General features: G+C 47.0%; 1 protein-coding gene across 1 annotated transcript in view; it reads right to left on the bottom strand.

Annotated features, from left to right (window-relative positions):
- Window positions 1-6099: 6099 nt before the first annotated feature.
- PFDN6 (prefoldin subunit 6) overlaps window positions 6100-21395 on the bottom strand; it is a 46601-nt gene continuing 31305 nt past the window's right edge. Inside the window, exons 3-5 of the mRNA XM_078641621.1 lie at window positions 11332-11402; window positions 10877-11001; window positions 6100-6864 (exon numbers count right to left, since the gene is read on the bottom strand). Coding sequence (XP_078497747.1) covers window positions 6744-6864; window positions 10877-11001; window positions 11332-11402 — 317 coding nt within the window. The 3' untranslated portion in view covers window positions 6100-6743. The remainder of the gene's footprint in view (window positions 6865-10876; window positions 11002-11331; window positions 11403-21395) is intronic.

Below are 21395 nucleotides of genomic sequence, written 5' to 3'. Positions count from 1 at the left end.
AGCTTCTGACACACCCTTTTGTGGTGGGGTAAAAGGGATCCTGAGGACCAGTGAGAGACTCACAAGCTGCACCTGCCATTTGGGGCAGAAGGGTCCAGTTCTGTCTTCAAGATCAGGCCAGTATTCTGTAATGAAAGTCAGACATGGAGTTTGTAGCTGGTAGTCTGTCTGCCTATGCGGAGCAGCTCCCCGCGGAGGAGCTAGTATGCACTGGTGATGGGGCCAGCAAAGATTTTTTGTAATTAAACAGATTACTATGGCCTGGCTGCACCAAATGAGGATGGACCCCTGACCAAAAATAGGACCGTGCATTCCGACATGACAGGCGACAGACAGTTCAGAGTCTTTTGAAAATTTCGGCTCCCCTTCATCACATCCTGACCAAGTTCCCTGAGAAACATCGGCCATTGCTGTGCTAGGTGTGCACAAGAATATCTGTAAGCAGGTGCTGGAAACAGTCTCTAAGCAGTCTTTGGGAAGCCTTGCAGCACCTCGAAGGTCTAAAAAGAAGAGGAGTGGGAGAAAACAGATCTGCAGACGAACACTTACATAAAAATACACCCTATCAGTCACACAAATAATTTATGCTGCTAAAATGCAAGACTGGCTAAATAAAATTAGGTCAGTTCATCACCTCCCCTTCAAATAAACCTCCAAATTAAAACATTTCAGTGGAAAATGTAGGCATTTTCACTTCTGAAAACGAATCTATTTGATACAATTCAACAATGGGAACCTTATTCTTTGAACAGTGTTGTAAAAGTGCCCTCACTGATGCACTGCCCTAAAGATAACAGAAGCAAGGGAACGTAGAAGTACTCTTGGGTACTAAATGACCTGCAGCTTAAGGAACCTGCTTACGTAAAACATCAAAGGGGCACTATTGTGTGTGGGGCGTGGGCCTTCAAACTCTGATCCTTGTCCTCTCCTTGAGTACCGGCATATTTCCTTCAGTGTTGGACTACAAGAGGGGGCTACACTTGTCCACTATGGGGCTATACCAGCACCTATTATGATAAATCTTAGACCTAATGGGGGATATTTTTCCTTAGAATATGACTTCTAGTGCGATACATAAGTACTTCAATGAAGTGTGTAGTTTGCAGCGTCAAACACATTTCACTTTGTAGGAAGGTAGGATCCTTCTGCCGGGTTACCCCCACGTTTGGCCTGGTGATATGCTGTTTATGACTAGTCTCACTGGGATCCAGCTAATCTGGACCCCAGTCTCTGCTTTCTCCCCTAGATTGTTATGATAAGTACATTCCAGATTGGATACTGGGGTACCCTTATCACTCCCTAGTATATGGTACCATATGTACCTAGGGCATAGGTCCCCCATGGGCTGAAGCTTATATTATGCCACCTATGGAGACCATCAAGCTATCTCTGCAGGCCTGCCATTGCAGCCTGTGTAAGCTGGTGCTAGCACCCCTTACGAAAGATGTAGGTTTCCCTCTATCTAAGGTCACTGCACTTTAAACCTATAAGTCACCCCCATAGCAAGCCTTTTCAATCCTGAAGGCAAGGTGGTTGGTTTTAAGTGCGACGGTGCCCCTGCATGAGCAGGAGACCCCTACAGCCTTCGGAGTCCCTTCTCCCGGGTTTTGAGACAGCAATATAACATAGAGAGGGGCACTGCATCATTACGTGATGACCATCTCGAAACTGGCTGTAATGAACCCTGTTGTGTTTGGTATGAAACATGTTGGGACTCATACCCCCACACCGTAAACGGTGCGGGAGGTATGATTCCAAGCAGTGTAAAGGCCCTCAGTTAGACTCTCAGTGGTCCCGGTACCAGTCTTCTAGACCCATACTGCACAACATGGCTACTGCCGACCAGAGAGGCGATCCTGCCCTCCTGCTGCTGAGCCAAGCTCGAGCAGGGGAAGGTAGAACAATAGGCATCCTGTCACAGGGAGGTGTGACCACCTCCCAGACAGGGTTTAGTGTATTGGGAGTGCTTGCCAGCGCCACACAGTCTGCAGGCAGGGCACATTTGGTGCCCTCCATGCATAGTCCAGCTCAAACCAGTTCAGGGAGTCGTTGGCTCTTGCCATGGCGCGAAACTGGACAAGGACAGGTGAGTATCCTCCCTCTTGCCCAGCCCCTCCTTAGGGAGGGACTCGTGTATCGTCCCAACCCTTTCCTTAGGGTACTTAATGGCTTACCTGTGGGTGCGTCCCTAGATTTGTCGGGGGACATGATACAATTCAGACACCACTTCAACTTCGACCCTCTGGACTTCGCCCTGGGTATCAAGGCTGCAACTGGGAAGACTCCTGCTGCTCCTGATCACTTCGCCCTGCTTGTCTGCTGTAACGTCCGTGCCTGTGCTGCATACAGGAACCTTCCAAGGCCTGTGGACATCCAAGACACCTGAAGGAATCTCCCTTGAAGTGAAGAAGTCACTTCCCTGCATCAGCAGGCACCGCAACTAAGCTGACCGGTCTGCTGATCCGGTGCTCCTTACAGACTCCGAAAGGCTCAGCAACACAGCTGGTGGTTCGTCACATCCTGTATCAAATCAAAAAGGAGAAGGAAGTGGTTGTGATCCATTCAGCTCCCTTGGTACTTGGTTAAAAAAATCAGAGGGGGAACAGATCACTTATCCTGGGTCACCAGGGTTTCTTAGCTTTTCGTTTCACGGTACCAATAAAAACACTCAATCACGTGCCAAGGCTCGGATGGCGGTATATCTTGGTTCTCCGCCTTTGTTATAGGTACGTGGCAGCATCATCGGGTTAGTTGTTATGCTTCCTCCACCCGGAGGTAAACCACTGGTTAGTACAGTAGTGATCAGTGATGGTGAGTTACAAAGTGGATAAAAAAATTGTTCTGATAAAAAGCTTGAGTGGCCAGAATGAAGAGAAAAATTTATTTGGTCTGGGTTCAAGCTCATTTAAAATCTTGGGCGTGCATAGAAAGGGGAGTAATGAGTCTTCCGCACTAATCTCTATAAAAAGGTTGACATGTTTCAGCCCTTGGATTGCCCAGGAGGGGTGGTGGGCTTTCTTCAGGACCTAAAAAAACTAGTGAAAAAGTGATGACACCCTATATTTCCAAGGTCTATGTGGGTCTAGGTATATTAACCTGACTTGGACAAGGTCTTAGAAGTACCTCTTGGCTATTGTGTTACGACATCGGGTGGTTCCAGAGGGTTATGTGCCTGCTCGTGTGCAGGATTTGCACAACTTGTGCTGCCTCTTCCTCTTGATCCCCGTCACATCCCTCGAGGCCTGCCCTACCCTCTTACCAAGTTTGAGGCCAGTATCCCTAGTTGGAGCAGCAGGAACCGAACCCCTGTGCACCTCATCGACTTGCAGTTGCAAAGGCTGGTTGGCTTCCTTCCACCAAGATCTTTAGGCTCCAAGTACCCCCAACCTCAAGCATCTCCAGTGTTCAGAATCTTCGACCACACCGCATTTCTTGCACCATGGTCCAGAATCTTTGGTAGCTGCTCGAAGTTCTCTTGCGAATCCAGCGCCTCCGGCCTGTGGGTCATGTTGAGGGTCACATTTTGAATTCTTGGGTCCCCCCAGATTGCTCGGGCCTGCCCTGACTCCTCTGCTTGTGGTGAGTCTCCTGGACCATGCTGGTCCCGACATTGCACCGTCTTCTGATCCTTCGTTGGTTGCAGTTGCCAAGGCTTGTTGGTGCTCCTGCCGGACGCTGACCCCTCAACTCTCGACATCCGACGTGGTCAAGCTTTTGTACGGCTCCTGGTCTTCCACAGCATCGCCTGGTCCATACAGCTGCAGTTCCAAGGTCACCGTCAGCTCTCTTGCAACACCAGACATCGGTGGGCATGGCCTTCCGTGCCTCCTGGTCACTCCTGTGTGGCACAGACTCTATCCCCCTGCTTGCAGATTCTTCACATCTTGAATCCACCTTTGGGTTCCACCGGACCATTTTACCTTCTCCAACAGCTGCATCTCTCTGAAGTCTCCCATTGAGTTAAACAACGGTTTCCAATGCTACTTCTCACCTATACACCCGGCTTCCCTGGTGCAGGTATCCTGATTCCTACGGTATCCACGGGCGGAGTGGCTCTCCAACCTTCTGTCTTCCAGAGGGTTTCTTCAGGGTCCACTGGGAAGGGTCCTCTTTCTTTAAAATTGCAACTGCGACTTACACATTGATTTAACGCGGTCATGTTTCTACACTGCACACTACCTCCGTGGGGCTCCTGGATACTCAGCTTGTGTGGTTCCTTGGGTCCCCGGCAATTCTACGTCCTCTATTATCTTGGCTCGAGTCATGGTTTTCATACCACTATTTTAGTGTATGGGTTGGGCTCCCCTGGGCACCACTGTGTATTCTGTGCTACTTACCTGTTTCAATTGCAAAGTATTGTGTGTATTGTGCATATCTTCGGCTAGGAGAAATCTAACTGTGTAAGTGAGTGTCTTATAATAAATACATATTATTATAAATAGTCTGTGTGGTTCTTTTTCACTTAATCTAGAAGATTGTATTCTGGTAAAACAAGCTGCTTTACACTCCTTCTGGACTAAGCCTGGAGGCTGCTCTGTACAGCTACCACTTGGAGAGGTGGTCTAAGACCACTAATATCACCATAAGGGTTGTCTGGATCAGTGCAAGGTGTCCACTTACATAAGAGTACATCTTATACTGAGCCGGCCTCTCGCACACATGCTCAATGTAATAAGGTCTGCATCCCTTGGACTACTAATAATATATATATACATTGCTCTTTTCCCACCGGAGAGGTCATTAAGGAGTTACTACCTTGATAAGTATAATTGCATGATTAGCTTGTTCTTATGAATGAATGTATGCCTACATGATGAATAGGTTTAGAGACAGGAAACATTTCAGGGTTAGGATCCCATCCTGAGGAAAGTCACCAACCTATGGAAGTGATTTGGAAGCCGAAACATGTAGACCGACTCAGATGTGAGACTATTAGCGATTCCAGAACATCACCTATATTCTTTTTAATGCTACACATGGAAGCAGGGACAAAAAGTGGTCATTGCACTCTAAGGAATCTTCTTCACATTATATTTAAACTGCAAGAGATCCCTGCTAAGTTTGTACCCACCATGACCATCAATCCCTGGGTGAGGATGGGTTACCTATAATGAAGCATGACAAGGAAGTGTGGGTGAGGATGCCTGTACTGAAACTTAGCGCTCAGTAGGTACGGTACAGGACAGAAGTATAATTCTTCAGACTTGTTCTCTTTATGTTTCATGTTATAGGCAGGCTGATTTAGCCGATATGAACTTGGCTCTCCCCTTAAACGGTACACAAATAGAATTGAAATATTTAACTAGGCACTTTACAGATTTCCACCTTGCGTGCTAACCTGACACGCATTTTTGCATTGGAAGTACCATTGGTTCTTATACAGATCCACACTTTTGGATGAAACTAGTCACTTGCATTGATGGCAACATAAGACACTAATTTTTTACCCTCTGCAGGTCCGCCCCAAGACATTACGATTTGATCGGTCCCAAAAACTTAACAGTACAGCTGAAAAGGCATTTCTCTGAAAGCACCTAGCGGCTTGAAAGCAGAAATCTATACAACGGCAGATATGATATCCTCACGTTCCTAAAGAAAATTGAGTCATTTTTTTGTATCCACGTTTTTTCATACATTGTTTTTTTGAGGAAACTTAGTTGTGTTGATTTTATGTCAACAGATATTACAACTCTACAGTCTTAAATAAACATGTACTGCCTCCAAAATCTCATACTGTAAGTGAAAAGAATTACTCAGGACTGATATGGCAGAGTGCTATCTTACTGAAAGACCAGAGACCAGAACACGCCAGTCCTGGCAACCACCAACGCTGTTGAATGCCAGATGTCTCCAGTGACTGCCTACAATGGTCTCTAGTGAAAGAGGTGGCCTAGTCCATCCAAGGGGGTTTACAACTGCAAGAACAATTCCCTGGGCAGGGTCAGTAGAAAGGACTCATCCTTGTGTTGAAGCATCAGTTGCCTAGCACGGGTGCCAATCACTATTTAAAGCACAACAAGGTCTGGTGCCACACTAACCATGCAAAGTAAATCACCCCAGCTCCCTATAAAACAGTACATCACTGTTGGGAAAGCAGAGTTCATTCCAACAACTCAGTTTTATTGTCGCAAAGTGAAATCAAGATGCTACAGAACTGAAACTCCCCCGAAACCCTGGTGGGTCAGCACAGAACATCCTTCCTTCTTCACCCACACTCCCTCAGATCAATCCAAGCTTTCATTCCACTGTGTAAAGTCATGTCCAATCTCCTAAACAAGGCCAAGCAAACAGCATCCTGCAGAGTCCTGGGACTCTCAGATCCTTGGTCCACATCCGAGGATGGGTAGAGCACAAAGTCTGCGTAACAGAGATCTGGACATCAGAGCATGGATACCAGTCTTGAGACTAGTTGACTGAAGAGCCTGTAGACAGCCTGAAATTCCAGTGTTAAGAATCAATGTGATGTCAGAAGAGTGGTAATCCATGTTGTCAAAGGCCAGTTGAGCATTAGACACATAGCTGGCCCTCCATGGTCTCGGATTTGACTGGTTTGTATTCATTGACACTGAGGGGATGTTTAAATATTTCAAACTTAGGCACTAAAGTCTTAGGAATCGATGACGGGATATGGCAGCCTCTGATATACAGTCTCAAGAGGATGACAGGGCTGGGATAAGTAGCAGTCAATGTTGCAAACGATGATCTGATGGTGCGATGAGGCCGGCTGTTTTGAACCACGACACTCATGTCTTCACGGACACCTTGGCCTGAGCCTTCTGGAAGTCCTGTTGGAGCTTAGAGAGTACCTCGCGCTGCTGCTCCGATTTCTTCTCCATGTCCTTCATCTGGGACTCGTAACGCTTTCTGTAAGGTAGAGGGAGAGTACACACGGGTCAGTATGCACTGAACATCAAAGAGAAACATCATACATACTGGCAGAATGCGGGACTTGCGACTCCATGGACAGCCCAATGCTAGTCTGCAAAACTAAGGATGAAGTGGTAGGCTTCCACCCAACAGAGGTGTGGGATTACAGGTTGCAGGCAGGTAGGTTGAATATTAATCTATTTAATTATATTTACATGTTTTCTAAAGGGCACCAAGATCCAGTTACTATTTCTACACAACATTAGCTCTTATGAGTGGAGGGGTCAAGGGAAGGGAAACAACTGCAAAAGAGTTTAATCAGGCCAGACATCACCCCGCCTGAGAAGGCAAGGTGCTCCGCGACAAGCAGTTAAAATATTCTAAGGTAAGCACTTCAGATGATGTCGATGACCAGAAGGGCTGGGTCAACTCCAGGCCGCAAGAGTTAGGGTTCCGGGACCAGAAATGCCCTTCGCTAGCCACTAATCACAGGAACTCAGTAAAGAGGACACCATTTTGCCTGAGAGTAGGATTCGGTCAGTGCACATGAAAAGTTATATTAAGTAATGTTCTGCCTCAAGCTCTCTATCTGAACAACGCAACTGTCAGCGGAAAGGCAGATAAATAATGGCAGTTACTCAAAGCAAACAAATTAATTTAAACATACGCTATGTCTTTTTCTTCAGCTCCGATACTGCGCAGGCATCTAACAAAGCAAATGCTGATAGAATTGGCATATAGAATGACACTTTTCCGCTACAGTTTCTAAGAGCCCAATCTTTTTTGGGTTTACTGCTTGAGAGAGCCTGAAATTATATCAGCAAAAGCAATTCAATTGTCCATAGCCAAAAAAATAAAGAAATCTTTGTGGTTTTTTTCTTTTCTTTATTTTTATTCCAGGAAAAAAACAGCGTTCAACACAATGGACAGCCAACGCGTTTCGTCCATTTACAGGACTTCTTAAGGGCATAATAGTAGGATAGGGTCAAGCCCTTCCAGGCGTTTTGGGAAGAGCGTGTGGATTCTTACTGGATGTCGTTCCCCGTCAAAGGCGGTATTATATTCAGACTAGTAACCCTGTACGTATCTTGATAAAAGGTCAAATTGACCAGCAGGGCCACGCCAAGTTTAAAGTCGTCGTTCCCCGACACAAAAAGGTATTAGATTAAGAGATGTTATCCTGAATATATATCTGAATAAATGTTAAAAATAACCAGCAGGGCCACGTCCAAGTTTGCAGGTGTCTTAGTCAGCCAACCTCAAACAGGGTACAATAATGGGACAGCAGCGAGAAATATCTTACTAAGACGGTTCATTTATCATCCCGTCACATCCATGTAACGATCCCTTAATGCAGGGTGTGTGCCTAGTGTAATGGGAAACCGCCTGGTGGCCATGTGCTTAATAAGTACCTTTACTTCTTCTACTTCAACAGTATTGCACCTTTGAAAGAACGATTCAGAAAACGTCCCGTAGCGCTCCTAGGGAGATTCCTTTTGTAGACGATGTGAGCCTAATATAGTCAGTATCGTGTAGCACCTAAAATTATTACATACACGGTGGGTGTCCCCATACAGATCAGCTTGTCAGATATTATTCCCAAAGGCATCTCCAAACCAGACAAAATACGAGCATGGTGATGCAGACGGTCGCTGCGGAACGGAACAGCAAGACGGCTCTTGCTGATCCTGCCTGCCACAAGATGGCTGTGCACCGCAATCTGTTTTAGTCAGTTTTGACATGGTTTGCATCCAGTAGTTCAAAGGTGGGCACATTGTTACCTTGTACACTGGTATTCAATTTTTTAATACTTAGCAAATCGACAAAAAAGGAAGCAGAGCACTGGATCAGTGTTCAAAGAAGTGGAAAGAAAGACGCCAGTGGGACTTATACAAGTCTCTGCTCAATCAACCTCTTTAGTGAAAAAGAGAAGATTTAACAGCACTTCGACAACAAGCCTGCCACCATTCAAACACCCACCCCTTCCCATAGAATCCCGCAGCAGTCAGCCTTCAAAGCCCTATCTCTCCCAGATCTCACTGAACTTCCTCTAAGCCACTTCTTAAGACGATGGGGTCTTACCATTGTCCTTCATCAGAGCTCTCTCTGGGGATGCTCTCTTGGCTGACTTAACATTGTCAATGCCTCCTTCATTCAAGGCATCTTCCCAGCCTAGCCATATCCTCCCCTCTCCTCCAGAAATCTATACTAGAGTTCAAAGACCTCATCAACTTCTATACCATCACTCACTTACCATTCATTGGCAAGATTAAAAAAGTAGTCTACATTCAACTCAAAAATCACTTTAATGCTAACCATCTCCTGCACGACTACCAGTCTGGCTTTAGATCATTCTGCAGCATGGAGACTGCAAAATGACATCATAGACTAGTCCCCTGCCTCCTAATATTGATGGACAGCGCAGCTGCCTTCGACAGAGCTGACCATTCAACACTCTCAGACACCCTGGAGTCTCAAATGGAATTTACCTGTAGTGTCCTTCACTGGTTCTCCTTCCACATTTCCAACAGGCACCAGGTTTACGAAAGACCTCTATCGCCTGTATAGTCCTCCAAGCCTCCATACTATCTCCTGTCATCTTCAACCTTTACATGCAGCCACTTGGTGCTTTCATCACAGAAAAATGCATAAAGATTCAACAATATGCTGATGATATACAGCTCGGAAAGTCTCTTCTGCTTCAGACATCCAACAACTCAAACGCTGCTTGCACATCAGCCAGACCTGGATGTCCAGAGCCTATCTGAAGCTCAATCCATCTACAGAGAATTCTTATTTGCCAAGAAAACCAAACAAGATTCAGCCCAAAACTAGTTTAATGACCTGAACCGTAACAGCTTCGAATCTCAACTTTCAACAAATGCCAAGTCACTTGGATGTCCCTGGACACCAACCACATCCAAAAAGAAAACAAAGATGGTCTAGTACCAGCTCTCTCTTCTAAAGGTAGTCAAACCATTTCTGTGAGAAAGCAATTTCAGAAGTACTGATTAAGCTCTCCGTTTCTGGATGGTGTTATTACCCTGCTCCACGGCCTCCTAGACTCCTCACTGACATCGCTGTAGAAAATCCTACACACCGCAGCATGTGGGTTCCAGGGCCTAAAAAATATTATCCCCATCCTGATGGAACTCCATTGGGGAACCTTGCCAGCAATCGCCATCTTCAAAATCAGCTGCATCCCTTACAAAGTAATCAAGACCGGCATTCCCACTGATCCTGTGATCTTGCAGACAAGCTCACCATCTCTGGAGGATCTCAGCATACCCGCAGCCAAGGCACCACCTGACGTCGGACTAAGAAGTTAAAAAAATGAAAAACAAGACAGCAGGTCTTTTCCATCAATGAACCCAGGATCTGGAACAACAATCAGGCCCGCCCCAATGCTGCTCCAATTTAGGAAAGGGTAGAAGACCCACCTCTGCGAAGAACACTACATCAGAATGTGCCTGTGTCAGAATATACTTTCGAGAGAACGGAGAGCTATACAAATACATATAAATAAACACAGAGAGCGCAAGACTGGCTGCAGATCTCTCGTCTAGTGGTAATACCAACCCTCTGAAACTCACAGGAAACACGACAGATGCAGAGAGAGATGGGAACCTAGCAAACATAACAGTCCCCATTTCAAAACGATGCTCTAAATACCTAGAGAGATGCAGTGTAGAAAACAGTACAGCTGAAATGAGTACCAAAGGCGTACGGAGGGAGAGCATGGGCATGAAGCAAAGGAACGAAACAATGTACATGGGGACATGGAACGGTTATACATACAAAGCATGAAAGACTATTAAGGAAGAGAACGGTGTAGCATTACATGCTTCTGTGTGCTGTAGGCATACATACAGGCCAAGGCACCATATGAGTGAATGAGCCCGGTGCAGCATTACTCGTTTTTCATAGCACTCCAGGGTTACATGTTGTTCATACAGCTCAGCAGAAGACGACCAGCGCACATGCTGGCTCGGACAAAGCAAGGACTCACATTTCTCCATTTATGTAGTCCAGGCGCTTAGAGACAGTGGCCTTAGCTTCTTCCAGGTCCTGCTTTACCAGCACCGGCCCGATTAGTTTGAACACTGTGTTGGACACATCCAGCAAGTCCAGCTCCTGTGGGAGAGAGTCACAGCCACGGTTACCCAGACAATACTACACCCCAATCACCAGAAAGCAAACTGCAAAACACCATTAACCAGAAGGGGGGAGTCCATAATAGATTCCCAGTACTCCGCCAACCCGAGGGATACTCCGCTATGCATTCTGCGGAACCTCACAATCACACCAAGATATTTCACAAAAGGGGTTCTTCCACTCCCCGTAAAACAGGACTCTTCCAAAACACCAGCAGCAATCACCCCAATGTTTAGACTAGAGAGAGTAGCAATGAGGCATTTAGCCAATCTCTAAAAAATAACATCAGAATACGCCGTCGCATCTCACCTCCTTCACAATGTTGTTCTCGGTCACTTGCGCTTCTAGTTTCTGCCTGGCTGACATACACTTATTGAGATCTAGGGAGAGCAGAGGAGGAAAGTATTAGACATGCATAACAAGACAGATAGGATCAAAGCAGGCCAGGAAATCACAAGTGAGAGACACACAGAAGGATTCAAGGATCAATTGAGGGCAGGTGAAGACAGAAGGGAGAACAAAAAGGAGAGTTCTCAGCCATGAGGGGAGAAAGACACTAGAGAGACAGACATACAAGGGGAGCACAGAGGTGGACGGCAGGGGAAGAAAGAAGACACACAAAAGGAGACCGATCTCAGGAGTGATCCTCACCCTGCAATAAGTGTTGCAGAACCAGTCCAGGGACTGTGCTTCCACCAGGGCATGGGGGAGTTGCCTTACTTATAATAAGGTCCCCACCAACCCCCTAATATTGTGAGCAAAGTACATTTAATGAAAGTGTACTGTTTACAATCTGCTGCAGCAGTCAGCCTTTGCCGCAGGCCGATGCATAATAGAGACTGAGGTGGATCCTAAAGCCAGTGCAGGCCTGAAGGGGGTGGGGCTTGCTTAACATTTGATTTGGCAGACTGACACTTGTTAGTCTGGTTAGCAGCACCACGGACCAAGTGCGCATGTCAGGTTGGATAGCTGCCTTTTCCCGGCCAGCCAGACATGCGGACTAGGTCTCAAGTGTCTCTGCAACACAGCACACATTCGTGAGACTGGGGTTGACTCAAAGACCCATCCCACAGTCACAGTATGAGCGGGGAGGCCCCCTACCCCAGCCAATCCAGGCGCTGCTGTAACAGCAGGAGCAGCATCTGGATTGGTTTAGAGGCCCGCGGTTTTACAGGCATGGCCTCTGCTCTGGTGCTGTGGACTAGGTGTGTGGACGTGCCCGAGTCTGCGCGGGTATAGAAGGTTGTCTCTATCCCATTTTCCTGCAGCAAGGAGAGAGACAGTCAGAAGCGTTGAGTCTGGTTGCTAGTTTTTGTATGGGCTTGCGGCACACTTTTTTTAAAAATTAGCTTCCATCCACAGCCGGCATGTTCAAATTGAAGCCGCCAGAAAACTTTATTTCATTCTTGGCACTCATTGCTCTTGCAAAAGTTCAATATGAAAAGAATCCTTCTCCTCCCCCTTCCACACACATGCCTCCCACCCGAGGTTTTCGCCCAGCAGGGCCCGACAGACAGTGAGAGGGAGAAGGCGAGACAGAAGGAGGTCTGTGTAAATATATGCATTGTTCTTTTTCAGTGGCCGCTGTTGTATTAGACCACATGGGCCATTTGATGTTGAGTCTATGGTACGTTACAAGAATGATCTGTCACCACTCCAGAGACCAAACAAAGTGGCCTACCTGGGCTGCACCCTCGCCGCTTCTTTTGCTTTCATCTTGTTTTACTCATCTTTTCCGGTAAACAGCGTTTACAACGCAACTTTTACAACGCAGTACCTTTACCACGCAACTTTTACAACGAAAGGCGTTACAACGACTTGCGCTGGGGGGCGCTCTAGGATAGGGAATAGTTAATTTACTATCCAAAACCTTCCCTACTATCCACGGGGACTGGAGTTGGAATTGTAAATTAAACTATTCACTATCCAGGACCCCCCAACGCAAGTCGTTGTAACGACTTGCGTTGTAAAAGTTGCGTGGTAAAGGAATGCGTTGTAAAAGCATGCGTGGTAGTGACATACATCCTCTTTTCCAGTTTCCACTCTCCCAGGGGCTGAGCTATCGGACCCTCTGATATCCTGGTAATGGGGACATTGTCTGTGTTATGCTTCCTCGTGCATTTTTGGATGCCTCCCTACCGCCCAGCTGGCAGGCCGCGGCAATCCCGATTATCCTTAGGAGCTGGAAGAGCTGTAATGCTGAGTTTGCAGCACGGATCCTGTTCAGGAAGATTTTCAAGTGAAAGACCTCCAATGGCTCTGTCCCAGTGCCTCTCCATCCATCCGTTCCCCTTCAAGGCGGGCAGGTAGTCGGCTAGAGCCCTTCACTGTTTCGACCTGCCTCCCTGCTTCTAGTCTGTATTTCATGCTATGTTAGAAATGTTTGTATAGCGCCTTCTACCCTTTGTATGGCAACAAAGTACTTTCTTACTCTAGCTGCCATTTTATACAGTTTGGGGATTTAAATACATCAGTTGTGTATGGTGGCTTGGTTTGATTTTGGATGTGAAAGTTTAGTAAAGTTTTTCAAAGTCTTTCATTGTTAGGAATCTTGTTTTTCTACTATCTGGGCAAAATTACTCAAGAAAATAAGAGACATCAAGGGTGATGGGAGTGGGGGGGGGGGTAGGGATTGACGAAAATCACAAACAGCTGTCCCCAAGGACTAGACTGTCCATTTATGGTTTATTATGAGAGGCGGGGCAAACAATTACTGTGACATATGTATGAGTGAAAGAATGAGGTGAAATCACGTGTGAAGATCTCACATGTAGGCAGCAGTGCCTTGCACTTGGCAAATAAATAAATCAATACCGAATTAAGCCAATTCTTATTCTACATCTGTTTTAAAGTTTAAACGCATGGACCACACCGTCAGAGCGCTTTTATATAGTTGTCAACATACAACCATTGTATAATTACAGCATCAAAATGACAAAAGCTGAACGATATTTGGAAGCAGCGTCTTCAGAGTGTTATCTTTACATTGGGTTCCCCCTCTCCTCCCTTAGACACAACGTATACCTTTATGGGACTGCAGGTGAGAGCAGGCCCAGGGGGAAACTACAGTCGGGCACTTCGTTTTACACAGACAAAGTTTACTCGGAAAATACTTATTTTTAGGCATATTATCCTCCAGAACAAAATTCTCTCTCTCCCATCCTCCCTTTCCATTTTGTAAATGAAGGCAGTGGTCTGCGTTCTCTCCCCTATGCCATAGTATTATATCATCAAATACCACTGACATGTATGGCTTCAAAGGTTGACTGAAAGAGGAGACTGGCCCAAGAAAAATGCAGGTCGTATTGCACCGGAGAAGAGGACTGACATGCCTCCCCACTAACCCGTGACAATATTTATAAAAATCAAAGTGCTTCGCTGCTCTGAGAGGTTTCTACGGACGGAGAGTTGGGGTCATAGTAAGCAAATTTGACAAAATGAGGGGAAAAAATGACAGCTCAAATATCTGGAGAAAAAAAAAAACACAATGACAAGACTACACATTTACAAATTGCCACTTCTGCTTTCAAAAACCTTTTTCAGTGGGGAGAATCACCCAAAACACCCAAAGTGACCGCCCTTAGCACATGAGATCGCAAGAGAGTCACCAAAGTGGTCTGGTAAGAGGCTACAGTGAAGGAAGCGAGTCGAGGGACAGGGATGGACACCCGGACCAGAGAGATTTAGTGGGTGAATGGACGAGGAGAAGCAGAGTTTTCTAGTCGCGATCACCAAGAAATACATGCAATCAGCAGGCGCTGGTGAGCTGGAGCCTGAGGGGAGAGACAGGGAGAGGGCAGAATAAAAGCCACTTTTAATGTTAATGTCAGCAGAGGAAAATAAATCTTACTGGCCCATCAGTGCACCAATTCCAAAGAGGATCCCCCAAACCCTCTTCCGAATCATGAAGTCCACAATAGATCATAAATGTTGGACCTTACAGACAAGACAGGAGAGGCAGGTGCTGAAAACTAGTGCAGATCTCCTCAAAACCTTTCAATCAGGCACAAACGAACAGTGAAATAGTTCTCAGAGTTCAACACTCAGAAAGCAAGAAAACTATGAGCAAAGGCTAAACTCTAACGTTACATCAACGGGATACATGTCATTGTCTAGAACCACACCCTAATGTTCTCCGTGCACCATCTGTTTCAGGATATTGAACACGATCCAACCCAATAGACACAAACCTGGACTGCGCTCAGCAACTCTTTCCCACCCTAAACCTGGTCTTTACAATCGGAGATCTTTATGGATAATAAAGGAGCGTGCTATTGAATACTCTGAACTACAACTCTTACTCGACCTGACCCAAACCATAGAGAAGACACGAGAAATTCGATTTTAAGGACACAGGAGGAGATCATTTTTCAATGTTGACAACTCCTATTCAAAGGCTTCTCCAACGAGTGGCTTGTGAGCTACTGGTAGCTCTCAAGCTACCTGCAAGTAGCTCTCCTGTGTGCAGCCCAGAGTACTACACTAGAAGCATTGGCTACGTTGAATTAATATTTTTATATCAGATTTGAAAAACGTGTATTTCGGCATGAAAATGTGTGTGTTTTTAGAACTCAAGTGGAGGTTTGAGGAAAAATGGTTGAATTTCCAACATATATTAAAAGCTGATATTTGAGTGCTAAAAAGCAAATGGTGTTGAGGAGACTTCTTTCTAACATTATTAACTAGGTGCTAGGATTAGTGCAACTATGGCTGTTGAATGTTACACGTGTAGATGCATTCCACATTGACAAAGCATTTTTACATCACTGTTGGCAACCATGCTTGATTCAGTAAGGTAATCACAGCTGGTATTCTTGTATATGGTGGACACTAATGTAAGCTTGCCTTATATAGCTATTATTACATCTCTAATAATATTAGTAGCTTAGCAGGATTTTCATTGAACACAAATAGCTCTTATTACAGAAAAGGTTGGAGACTCCTGATCTTTATCCACAGGGGGGAGAGAGGGGAACAATGCTGAGAGGAACTGGCTTGGGATATGATGCACACTTTTGTAATTGGGCACCTTGCACCCTTTTGGTGATTTTAGTGGTCTTAGACAACATTAGAAAGCTCTCCAAGTGGTAGCTGAGGAGAGCAGCCTGCAGGCTTCGTCTAGGAGTGTAAAGCAGCTTGTTTTACAAGAACATAATCTCATTGATATAGATTAAGTGAAAAAAGAACCACACAGTGTATTTATAACAAGCATTTACAATGCAATAGGTCTCGGGTTAATTAAGTTTGAGCTATTGGCATTGCCTAATATTGCAACACCAATTGCACCAAAAGTCTATAAATTGTAGGCCAAAAAAATGTGTATTTATTTTTGTAGCAGTGGTGGCATGCTGCGCTTTAGATGAATATGTTTCAAAGTAAAGTGCGCCATACTGCGATTGTTACAATAGTTATTTGTGGATGCGTTAACAATTGATGTGTGCACTGATGGCTGGTGGTGTGTGTGCCTGTAGAAATTGTGCACTGATGGCTGGTGGTGTGTGTGCCTGGTGGAAGTGTGCACTACCGGCTGGTGGTGTGTGTGCCTGGTAGAAGCGTGTACTGACGGTTGGTGGTGTGTGTACCTGGTTAAAGTGTGCACTGACGGCTGGTGGTGTGTGTCTGATGAAAGCGTGCACTGACAGCTGGTGGTGTTTGGGCCCGGTAAAAGCGTGCACCGACGGCTGGTGGTGTTTGTGCCCAGTGAAAGCGTGCACTGATGACTGATGGTGCCTGTGCCTGGTGAAAGTGTGCACTGACAGTGTGGTTGTGTGTGTGTGTGTGTGGTGCTGTGTGTGTGGTGGTGTGTGTGTGGTTGTCTGTGTGTGTGGTGGTGTGTGTGGTGGTGTGTGTGTGTGGTTGTCTGTGTGTGTGTGGTTGTCTGTGTGTGTGTGGCTGTGTGTGTGTGGCTGTGTGTGTGTGGCTGTGTGTGTGTGGCTGTGTGTGTGTGGCTGTGTGTGTGTGTGGCTGTGTGTGTGTGTGGCTGTGTGTGTGTGTGGCTGTGTGTGTGTGTGGCTGTGTGTGTGTGTGGCTGTGTGTGTGTGTGGCTGTGTGTGTGTGTGGCTGTGTGTGTGTGTGGCTGTGTGGCTGTGTGGCTGTGGCTGTGTGTGGCTGTGTGGCTGTGGCTGTGTGTGGCTGTGTGTATGTGTGTGTGTATGTGTGTGTGGTTGTGTGTGTGTGTGGCTGTGTGTGTGTGGCTGTGTGTGTGTGGCTGTGTGTGTGTGGCTGTGTGTGTGTGGCTGTGTGTGTGTGGCTGTGTGTGGCTGTGTGTGTGTGGCTGTGTGTGTGTGTGGCTGTGTGTGTGTGTGGCTGTGTGTGTGTGTGGCTGTGTGTGTGTGTGGCTGTGTGTGTGTGTGGCTGTGTGTGTGTGTGGCTGTGTGTGTGTGTGGCTGTGTGTGTGTGTGGCTGTGTGTGTGTGTGGCTGTGTGTGTGTGTGGCTGTGTGTGTGTGTGGCTGTGTGTGTGTGTGGCTGTGGCTGTGTGTGGCTGTGTGTATGTGTGTGTGGTTGGCTGTGTGTATGTGTGTGTGGTTGTGTGTGTGTGTGTGTGTGGCTGTGTGTGTGTGTGTGGCTGTGTGTGTGTGTGTGGCGGCTGTGTGTGTGGCGGCTGTGTGTGTGGCGGCTGTGTGTGTGTGGCTGTGTGTGTGTGGCTGTGTGTGTGTGGCTGTGTGTGTGGTTGTGCGTCTCGAGCTGTGAATCCTTTTAAATAAAAGGAGAGGCGCCTGCACTGGTGCAGTGTGCGCTTCTGGGTATGAACATAGACACATACGGTCTCTCACTCTCACACACTCTCACATCACATACACACAAACACACACACACACACACACACACACAGACTGTGCTGGGGCAGGGCACAGGACCTGCCGTTCTTGCCTTGAGACTCCATAGAGTTAGAGCGCATGTCCCCCAGGAGGCACACACAACACAGGCGTGCATGTGCGCCTCGAGCTGGGAATGCTTTTAAATACAAGCATTTGCAAGCTTTGTCCAAGGAAAAGTACACAGGTGATGTCCCGATGTCCGTGCAGTTATTTTACCTGCACCAGAGCTAATAGTACAAGCATTTGCAATGCAATAGGTCTCACATTTGCGTGAGTTTGAGCTATTGGCGTCATAAATAGCAATACATTTTATTTATATGTTTTGAAAATTGCAAGCTGTGCATAAACGCACACTATGTAGGTTTTCTGAACACAAATAAAATGCATTGTCATTTATAATGCCAATAGCTCAAACTGTGGTAAAAGCGGGACCTATGCATTGAAAATGCTTTTTGTTGTTGTTGTTAAGGGTGTCCTGGTTCTCCTCAGTTGCTGCAATTGAACTCCTATTTGAAAACAACAATGATTAATAGTAAAGCATTCCGTCCTTGGTAACACGGAGTCCTATTGGAAGCTTATCTGTAGATTTATTTTTACTGTGCATGGCGGCATACACAAGTGTTGTTTAATAAGTCACTGAATGCCAGTTACACCAACATAAAAATGAGTTTTCTTGCTCTTTTGCGATTGAATAACATAGGGGTTATCTAACTATTTGGACAGCCATGTCTTATGTAGTATCAGGTTGGTTAGCATGTGGTTCCAAATTCGACATGCAAGTTTTAATGACCACTCTTTATTAATACACTAAACAATGTTTTTTTCTGCAAAAGTAGAGACGGTGCAGATACCTCGTGTGGCTGAATAATGCCAAGTGAAAACCTAGGCTCAAATCCCAGCGTCCCCGCTTAGCCAAATTGTGTGATCCTGGGAAAGCCACGCTACAGTGTAGTGCCTCATGTTTCTACACTGCCAAATTTAGGAACAACCAGAAGTGATTCTCTTCAGGTTGTATACTGTAGAAACTCCATTCAAATATGTTTAAAGATACTAAAATGTTTCTCTGTATACGAGGCCAGACTATGAGCGGGGTTGGGCCAGGGACTTGAGTGTGTGCAAATGATTTTTCTAGATTGCCCCACTACGTGCACTGTTGTATTTAAAGCGTTGTGGAAACGTGTTTCTGCCCCTCTCACATAGCTCAGCTTCATGCCATGCTCGACGCATTTCACGCACATCCTAATAAGCTCCACAGACACCCAAGAAAACACTGATTCTACCAACTAAGCACAAAAAAAGAGTAACTGTTACCCAATTGCCTAAAAAGCGCTCTGAAGCCTTGCTCGTCATGGAAAGCGCTATTCAAAATAAAATGGCGACATAAATTGATAAAACTGCACTCACCTCTGCACCTCCATGCAGCACCAGCACATGGGGGTTCTCCTGCTTCTCGCCATCACTAACCGGGAGGCGAGCCACCAGTCCGCCCACTCTCCATCCACTGTGGACACTGTGTGGGCCGCGCCGCTCGCCACATCGACCCCAAGTTTGGCCAGTAAGAGGCAGACCTGCTTGCACCCAACGCACAGTCCTAGTGCTTCACCGGACTTGTGCACTTTGCTGATTACTGGAACAGTGTACACTATGGGGGGGTGCCTCGACCTGTACTCCCCGACAGTACCTGGATGTATGCACACGAGCTGTGCCACTGGCCTGTGGAGAGCGTGGGCGTCTCTGGCCTGTGCACACCCGGGTGACTCGGTGCAGAGCTCCTCTAGGCATATTCTAAAGTCACCGGCCAGAAACAGGAGCAGGAACCGAGGCTCAGACAGGTGAGTCACAGACAAGAATAAGGAGCCTGTCCTATGGCCCAGCGGCAGGGGTTGTGTCCTAAATGCAAGGAGTGTGTCCTGTGCCCAAGAGCATGAAGAGAACGGTCTGTCCTGGCAGCGGTAACACCAGTCTGAGTACAAGGAACAGGACACTGACGGTGCTGCAGTAAGGGGCACGGCGCATGCGTAAAGCCGAAACCTTCCATGGGGCACGGCGCATGCGCAAGCAGCGGGAGGTATTGCTAGCGTCTCAGCTTCCGAGGAGGACAGCGCGTTCACGCGCGCGTGGCCGGCGCAAATCGCCTTGCGCGCGGCCAGGACTGTCCTCCTCCTGGAAAGCTGACACGCTGACTATAGGTCTTTGGCGAGAGCGAGCTTCGCTCGCTTCACCGAGACCTAAAAATATGTATTTATTATATAACACTAACGCATACCGGTATCTCCTATCCGGAGATGCACACAATGATTTTCCATAGTAACAGGTAAGTAGCACTTAAAACACAGTGGTCACCAGGGGGGGACCAAACCATATACTAAATTAATGGAATGCGAACCACGACTCGAGTTAGGACTGTACCCAGAAGTCGTAGCATTGTCGGGGAGCCACCCGAGGTAAGTAACTAGGAGTCCCAGAGAGGTCGTGTGCAAAGTGGGAAAACAACTGTTTGATCAATTCAAGTCAATGGGTAAGTCCCAGTTACAATTTTAAAGAAGAAGAAGGACCCTTCCCAGCGGACCCACGAAGAAACCCAGTGGAAGACAGAAGGCTGGAGAGCCACCCCACCTGTGGATACCTTAGGAACCAGGATCCTGCCACAGGGAAGCCGGGCGCATAGGTGTGAAGTGGCGTTGGAAACCTCCGACAATTCCAATGGAGGACTTAAGAAAGATGCACCTGCTGGAGAAGGTGAAAGTGTCTGGCGGAACCCAAAGATGGATTCAAGATGAAAGGACCCTGCTAGCAGAGGGGACAGAGTCTATGCCACTCAGGAGTGACCAGGAGGCACTGAAGACAAATACCCACCGATGTCGGGTGCTGCAGTGGAGCGGACGGTGACCGTAGAACTGCAGCTGTGGGGACCAGGCGACGCTGTGGAAGATCAGGAGCCGTACACGAGCTGTCCCATGTCGGATGTAGAGCGTTGATGAGTCGGTGTCCGGCGGGAGCACAAACAAGCCCTGGCAACTGCAGCCAACGTGGAAGTGGAGAAAGGTGCAATGTCGGAGTCAGCAAGGTCCAGGAGATTCACCACAAGCAGGGGAGTCAGGGCAGGCCCCAAGCAATCAGGGGAGCCCAAAGAATACGTAGATGTCCCTCAAAAGGACCCACAGGCCTCAGGAAGTGGAGTCGCAAGAGGACCTCGAGCAGCTCACCAAAGATGCAAGCGATGGGGTGAGGATGAAGATCTTGGTCACTGGAGAAGCTTGAGGTTGTGGCTATTTGGAGCCCAAAGAGCTTGGTGGAAGGAAGCCAACATGCCTTTGTAACTGCAAGTCAACGAGGTGCACAGGGGTTCGATTCCTATGGCTCAGACGAGGGATACGGACCTCAATCTTGGTGAGAGGACAGGACAGGCCTTGAGGGATGTGAAGAACCACCGCTGGTGTTGCTGAGCCTTTCGGAGTCCGTAGGAACGCAGGATCAGCAGAGCCATCAGCTTAGTTGCTGTGCTTGCAGAGGCAGGGAAGTGACTCCTTCACTTAAAGGGAGATTCCTTCAGG

The sequence above is a fragment of the Lissotriton helveticus genome, chromosome 5_1 (assembly GCF_964261635.1).
Source record: "Lissotriton helveticus chromosome 5_1, aLisHel1.1, whole genome shotgun sequence".
Classification (NCBI taxonomy): domain Eukaryota; kingdom Metazoa; phylum Chordata; class Amphibia; order Caudata; family Salamandridae; genus Lissotriton; species Lissotriton helveticus.
Note: the sequence above shows the minus strand (reverse complement) of the source record. Positions and strands in the feature narration are given on the sequence as shown.